The 7139-nt window shown below is 46.3% G+C and overlaps 1 protein-coding gene across 2 annotated transcripts in view; it reads left to right on the top strand.

Annotated features, from left to right (window-relative positions):
- Nucleotides 1-1620: 1620 nt before the first annotated feature.
- Nucleotides 1621-7139, top strand: part of LANCL3 (LanC like family member 3) — a 28211-nt gene continuing 22692 nt past the window's right edge. For both annotated transcript variants that reach the window (XM_082221296.1, XM_082221295.1), the window contains exon 1: nt 1621-2430. In XM_082221296.1, coding sequence (XP_082077422.1) covers nt 1867-2430 — 564 coding nt within the window. In that variant the 5' untranslated portion in view covers nt 1621-1866. The remainder of the gene's footprint in view (nt 2431-7139) is intronic.

Here is a 7139-nt window from a genome sequence, read left to right as displayed (position 1 = left end):
CGAAGTGAATAAAGGAAGACCTTCATTTTTTAAAGCAAATTTTGTTTCTTAAAAGTCTAGGGAGAAGATTAAAAGTGAAAACTAAGGGATGCTACTAAAAATTAAACATATGCCTCTGGGAAACAGCTGTGTGTGTATGTGATGGTATGCGTCTCTCTGGGTTAGGAAGAGTCATTATGTATGGGTCTCTCCCTGCCCACCATTGGAATGCAGCACTATTGGAATTATCCCAGCTTTCCACTGGGATAATGTGGCCCATGCCTCCAATAAAGTTCCCCACCACTCTTGTAAGTAGAGGTGAATGACATTTGGCACAAACCATCATGCATTTTAAAGGAGATACATTGTCCGTTAAGTCCTATATCTGCACTTCATCGTGAACCTTGGCAAATGAACAAGCTTAGCAGAGCCGAGTCAGATAACTTGTGAAGTATTTATAGACAAATTGCCTTCAGGGAATAAATGCTGGTAAGCTCATGCTTTTATCTAGATTTGCAACTTAAAGAAAATGTAATTGGGGAAAGGACACAAAACCAGGGAATAGGAACATAGTATGTGTTTTTGGCACTACCTAATACAGTTTTCTAAAACGAATGTCTCATAGCAAGCACTGCCAGACACTGTTGGCTGCAGTCAGTGAAAATCTGCTTCGACTTTACAGTTTCCTCTAATAACAGCAAGGTCATTGCCACTGTGGGTTCGGAAAGAGCTGCCTAGTGTAGCAATTTGCAGAGGAAGTGCACCTGTGCTAGCAGTAAAGCTTCTCTTTTCTAGTACTGCATCTCCTCCGTTTGTTCTGTTCAAGATGAAATTCCTTGCCCTGTTCAAGTATTGTAATGTATTGCTGAGGATGAAAAGAAGCACAAAGCTTATACTGACATGGAAATTAAACTGGCTGTGTGCGTGCTTAGGTTATTATTACTAACCTCTTTTTGTATTGAAAACACATTTTCAAACATCTTAACACATTCTACATTAAAAACCACCGTCATCAAAAGTTACTTGTGAGTCCCAATACATTAAAATAGCAAGACGCCTTATCACCCTCTAATAACAACAATAATTAAAAGTTTCCTCTTCCTAAAAGAAAAGAAAAAGGATGTGTTTCTTATTGGCCATGCTATATACACAGTGTGTGTGTGTGTGTGTGTGTGTGTGTGTGTGTGTACACGCCTCCACTATCCGAGCGGTATTTTGGCAGACTGCATGAAGCCCTATTAAAAAACCTATATAATGAAATTTGCACTCATTGATGGACGGGCGTGTGGGAGAGAGACAAGAATACAGTAAGCTTTGGGAAAAAGCTGTATATATTTGAAACAATGGCTCTCTCTTCCGCCGCCGCCGCCCCCCGTCTTGCCACGCGCGCGCACACGACAGACTTCAGCGAGCAGGAACCGCGGTGGGCGGGGCGCCGTGGCGATGGGTGGCGCATTCTTGACAGCGGCGGCGGCGGCGGCTGCTGCTGCTACTGCCAGGCGCTGAGGGAGAGCGGCCGCCTCTTCTTCACACCACAGAGGAAATAGCGGGAGGAGGAGGAGGCGGGCTGCTGTCTCTCGCAGACATTTCAGGCAGGACTGGAGAGAGAGAGGAAGCGAAAGGCACGGGCAGAACATGCCAGGCGCCCTGGCGAAGGGCTGAGGGAAGAACTCCACGACCTGATAGTTCCTCCCTCGCCTCTCTGCTCCCAGCCGGCAGAGGAACGGGCTGCTCGGGAGTCGGACACGCCTCCTCCAGGGGGCTCCGCTCGGCCTCCCGGCTGCGGAGCGAGCGACGCCTCGGAGCCCCGGTGGGTGGCTGGGCGGGCGCGCCAAGAGCGCCAAGCGACCCGCGCGCCGAGGGAGCCCGGCTGGGTCCGCGCCAGGCATGGAGAGCAAGCGCTGCTTCGCCAACCGCTTCGACGACTACAAGGGCAGCCTGCTGGCCGGGCAGGGCAAGGAGGCGGTGGCGCCCTTGGTGAGGGCCACGGTGGACCGCATCCTCAAGGAGGTGCCCCCGCTGGGCGGCGCCGAGGCGGCGGGCGGCCTGGGCGGCTGCCAGGGCGGGCTGTACGGCGGCGTGGCCGGCGTGGCCTACATGCTGTACCACGTCGCGCAGTGCCCGCTCTTCGCGCCGGCCCGGGACTCGTACCTGCGCGCCGCCCAGCAGCTGGTGGACGCCTGCGTGCGCTACGAGGAGGACTGGGCCGACGCCGACGCCGACACCCGCGCCGCCTTCCTGCTGGGCGGCGCCGGCGTCTATGCCGTGGCCGCGCTGGTCTACCAGGCGCTCGGGCTGCCGGACTGGGCCCGGCCGCTGGGCAAGTTCCGCGAGCTGTGCGAGCTGTGCGCCCCGCTCACCTTCCTCGACTGCGGCTCCGACGAGCTCTTCGTGGGCCGCGCCGGCTACCTGTGCGCCGCCCTGGTGCTGAAGCAGAAGCTGGGAATGGAGGTAGCCTCAAGTCCCTGCCACGCGCCCCACCCGCCCTTCGCCTGGCCTTAGGACAGGGGTTCCCAAACTTGTGGTTTGGGAACTACAACCCCCATCATCCATAGCTAGCAGTACCAGTGGTCTGGGATGGTGGGAATTGTAGTCCAAAAACAGCTGGAGACCAAAGTTTGGGAAACCCGGCCTTAGTACTTCTTCCTTCCTTCATTTCCCTGCAGTAGGCATGTGAGCCTGGTGCAGCAAAACCTGAAGAGAGTCTTGTGGCACATTATAAACACATAAGCCTTCGTGGACTAGAGTTCATCAGATCTGAGGAACTGGACTCTCATCCAGGAAAGCTTATACCAACTTTAAAAATAATTGGCCTTTATAAGCTGCACCAAGGTTCTCTGTTGGGCTTTGGTGAAGGGTTAAATGACTTTCCTGGACGCAAGAGAAAAGGTATTGGCTTGTTTCCACACAGGTCATCCCACTCTTTTGGGATGTTCTTTGCTCCTGCCTTCACAGTTTTGGATGTGATATTTGATCTTTTTGTCTTTACAAACCACTGAAACTTGGTTCATGCGTTTAGCCTTGTAGAAATGGAAGGTGTGCAGGGTGCATGCAAGATCATGCTCTGTTCTTGACTTTCCCATATTTACCCAAACTTGTAGCTCTTTAAAGATATTCTAACCTTGTAGAAGGCAGATGCTATCTTGAAACAGGTGTGTTTGTCTGAAAATCAGCAGCAATGGATTCAAATCACATGAAAGGGAATTCCAGCTGAACATCAGGAGGATCTTTCTGACAGTAAGAGCTGTACAACAATGAAACAGACTCCCTTGGAAGGTGGTGGACTCTCCTTCCATGGAGGTTTTTAAGCAGAGATTGGGTGGCCATGTATGATCTAGTTGAGATTCCTGCGTTGCAGGGAGTTGGACTAGATGACCCTTGTGGTCCCTTCCATCTCTATTATTCTATTATTCCAAGCTCTATGCACTTCCAATTGATTTATAGACATTCTGATGTTCATAGGCACATAGGTTGGTAGCAGAACTTGCTACTACACCCCCTTCCATGCACACACACATGCATTTGTTCTGTACTGCAGCATGCCTGTGAAGCAGGGATAGGGAACCTGCGACCCTCCAGATGTTGCCGTGCCACAGCCCCCTTCATCCCTGACCATTGGTCACGCTGACTAGGATTGATGGGAGTTGGAATCCCCACATCTGGATCCTTTAAAGGGTTTGTGGATAGTGTCTGTATGTGTACAGGTTGAACTTATGTAGGCTTTGTGCACAGGTTCAAGAGAAGCCATGGTAGTTGGGGACAGGAATGGTGGGCATGATTCAACTCTTCCACTCTACATGCCCATTTCTGTATGATGATGAGTGCCTGAAAAGACTTTTCCTTCTTACTAGAGGTTCTCCAGAATAAATAATTTGGTGTCTTCCAGCCTTAATTTTGTGGCCTTAATCTTGCTTCCCTCCCTAATATCTTGAACGCAAGGGTGCAGTTGTTTCCTCCTCAAGGTGACAACATCTGGGACAGGGAAGGAATTGTGATCTCTTAAGCATTTTTGCATTTGCAACCTCTTATTTCCTTGCTCCACAAGCAGGTGGATGGATATTCTGACCTAATATGGGGCAAGGGGCTTCATTCATAAAAGCCAAGAGGTACAATTGCTCTAAAGCCTCAAAATCTGTTATCTGAAGGGTTTGTCTGGAGGCAAGCAGTGAAGAGTGCTTCAAACACAAAGGAAAAAGCTGCACAGTGAATTGGTTTCGAGATATTTATCAGGGAAGTATCTTTCAATGCTTCTTGAAAAATGCTTGGGGCTACTTCTCTTCCAGCTCACCTAAGCAGCCCCTGGACTTTTTCATTGGTATAAGGGGGGGGGCAGTTAAATACTTAACTATCTGAGGTTTTGGGGGGTGGGCCCGACATAAAGCCTGGCTACACCCATGAACTTTTTCCTTCTGGGCTGGGGCAGCAACTCTTCAGCCTCTGTTGCAGAGATGGGGAACCTGTGTCCCTCCAAGTCTTGGAGTGCAACTCACATAACCCTTCATGGTTGGACATACTGGCGGGTGCTGAGGAAAGCTGAACCACATCTAGAGAGTCACAGGTCCCCCATCTCTGTTCTGTTGGCTTGGGCTAGTATGTTTCTCAACTGTACTGGGTAGCCTATTCATCTACCCCATTCTTGAGGGGAGATTGATTATACTGGAAACACTTGGCTAACCCTTTTTTGGATGTAGAAATGGTGACTCACTGATCACTTTCACTTTTCTTCATCTCAGGGGCTCAATTTTAGCAGAAACCTAGTGTTACAACGATGGAAATTTCATATATAAGTAGAACTGACAGGTCATGGAGAGAACAGGATGTGAAATTAAGGACATCTGGTTTTTGGTCTCTGAGCAGTGCTTTTCTGAAATAAGGGACATTGCTATAAATTTAGAGGTAGCCCTTGAAATATGGGATATCCATATTCAAGTGTAGTTGTGGTATAAGTGATGTGAGAATCACCCTCCTGATATCACATGCTGAAATTACAAGATACAAGACACTGTGTTGTGATACACATGTTTGTTTGGAAATTCATCTTGTCTTGCTTCCTGATGTTTGTGTGTGCAGGATGAAATATTCCTAGTTTGAGAAGCACTCAATCAGTAATTCAGCTACTGTTGTAAAAGTCAATTAGTTATATAAGAATCAACAAAGTTCACTTACACAACATCTTCAAATCTTTCTTGTTTAAACTTACTTTTAAGTTCTCTCCCACCACCATAAAAAACCCGACAGAAAGTGAATGAACACTAGGTTTAAAGTAAGTGTACACTTGTGCTATATATTATAAAGCTAAGTGTAGATCAGTTTAGGTTCAGATTTTGGTTTTGGAAGAAAGTGGTTTAGGGATAAGCGACTTCACAACAGTTAACTACAGATTCTGCAGAAAGTTGGTTATTGGTTTCCATTATAATGATTAAGATTGTGTGTCTCCAAGTCATCATCAGTATTCCTGTTTACTATACCCTGCTCCCTCTCCTTGGATTCTATTTTATAGGAGGCTTGGTTATAAATAAATCAAATAATTCATTGGACACTTTATCCAGTTTATATCAACCTTTGTCAAAACAAAGGAGTGACTTCAGGAGGCTGCAGTCTAGCAAAACTAATAATAATAGTGTTCTTCTAGTTCATATAGATTGTTTTCATAAACCACTTTGAGTTTAATTCTTTAAAAAGTGACTAATAAATAATTGTGTGCATAGTATATAATAAAAGCATTGCCCTTTACTTTAACAGTTTTTATTAACACGGCCACTTGCATGTTGGGTGCTGATTAATCAATTCCTCCCTCCTAACTTGTTGCTTTAGAGGAAGAAATAAATAGTGGAAGTTGCAGACCATGGAAATCATTACAAAGGCAGATTTAACACACATAATTAGGTTTAGGTTTTGACTTTGGTATCTGGTGTGCATGACCATATTAACCAAACTATTCACTGACAATATTGCAAGAAATGTTTGCATATGTTTCCCGCCCCCAAAATATATGATGTTCTGTGACTAGACCTTAGACTAGGATGTGTGAGCTGCTTACTAAGATTTTCCCCATTTTCCAGCCACATAACTGCATTAATTTTAAATGGAAATTGCAGTTAATCCCACATATTGTTAAGAGCCGTTACTTCCACTTAGGACTCACAGCCCTAAGAATGTGGTCTGCAGGGGATTTGATTTTACGTTGTGAGAAGGCTGAACATGAGAATTTATATTTTACTCATCTAAATTAGACATCCCATATGCCATAATAGACTTTTTAATACCAATATAATTGCATTCACACCAGGGAATTGCACCAGCAGAACTGCTTCAATTGTGACAGCATAAAACCTCCGGTCTAGGGCAGCATGAAAAATAACTTTCTAACATTTATGACTGGTTTAAGTTACTGTACTGCTTATAGCATTAACAGCATAATATATTTTATAACTGCAGCATTTTGCATCTGTAAATTTTAAGCAGCGGGAGCTCAGTGGTTTATTATTGGCAGTGTACATCATTAAGCCCAGTGTAGAGAGCCATTTTGCCCTTGAGCTAGTCAGGGGGCATGAGCAGTGCAGTGGCTCAGGAGGAGAGCTTGGTTTAGGGCTATCCGAGCTTAAACTCACATTAGCCATTAATTCACTAGATAACCTTTAGATAAGGCTGTGTCTCTTTCCCTCAGCCCAGCTCCCCTCCAACTGTAGTATTAGGATAGTGTTACTTACGGTACCTATCTTAGAGGGTAAAGAAGACTGAAATAATGTGCCTTAAGTGCTTTGAGCACTATAAAGGCATGTATCTACAACATTATCTGGCTCAGATTTCTCTGCAGGGTGGGTAGCCAATGTGGTGACCTCCATTTGTTGTTGAGCTACAGCTCCTGTCATTCCTGACTACTGGCCCTGTTCGCTAGGGCTGATCAGAACTTTAGTCCATCAACTCCAGGATGCTATGTTGGCTGCCCATCTCTGGACAGCTTCCTTACAGTATCAGTAGGTACATAGTATGTTCTCCATCATGTGCAAAAGGCAAACGCTCCTTTGTTTTTTAACAATGGGTCAAACTAGGTGTGACATTTGCATAGCTGCTCTCCCCTGCTGCCCCCCCCCGCACTTAATTGCATAGCTGGCATTGGAGCCCCAAGATGGATTGACACTGGTGGTGCAAGAGGAAGA

The sequence above is a fragment of the Podarcis vaucheri genome, assembly GCF_965113315.1.
Source record: "Podarcis vaucheri genome assembly, chromosome: 4".
Lineage (NCBI taxonomy): Eukaryota > Metazoa > Chordata > Lepidosauria > Squamata > Lacertidae > Podarcis > Podarcis vaucheri.
Note: the sequence above shows the minus strand (reverse complement) of the source record. Positions and strands in the feature narration are given on the sequence as shown.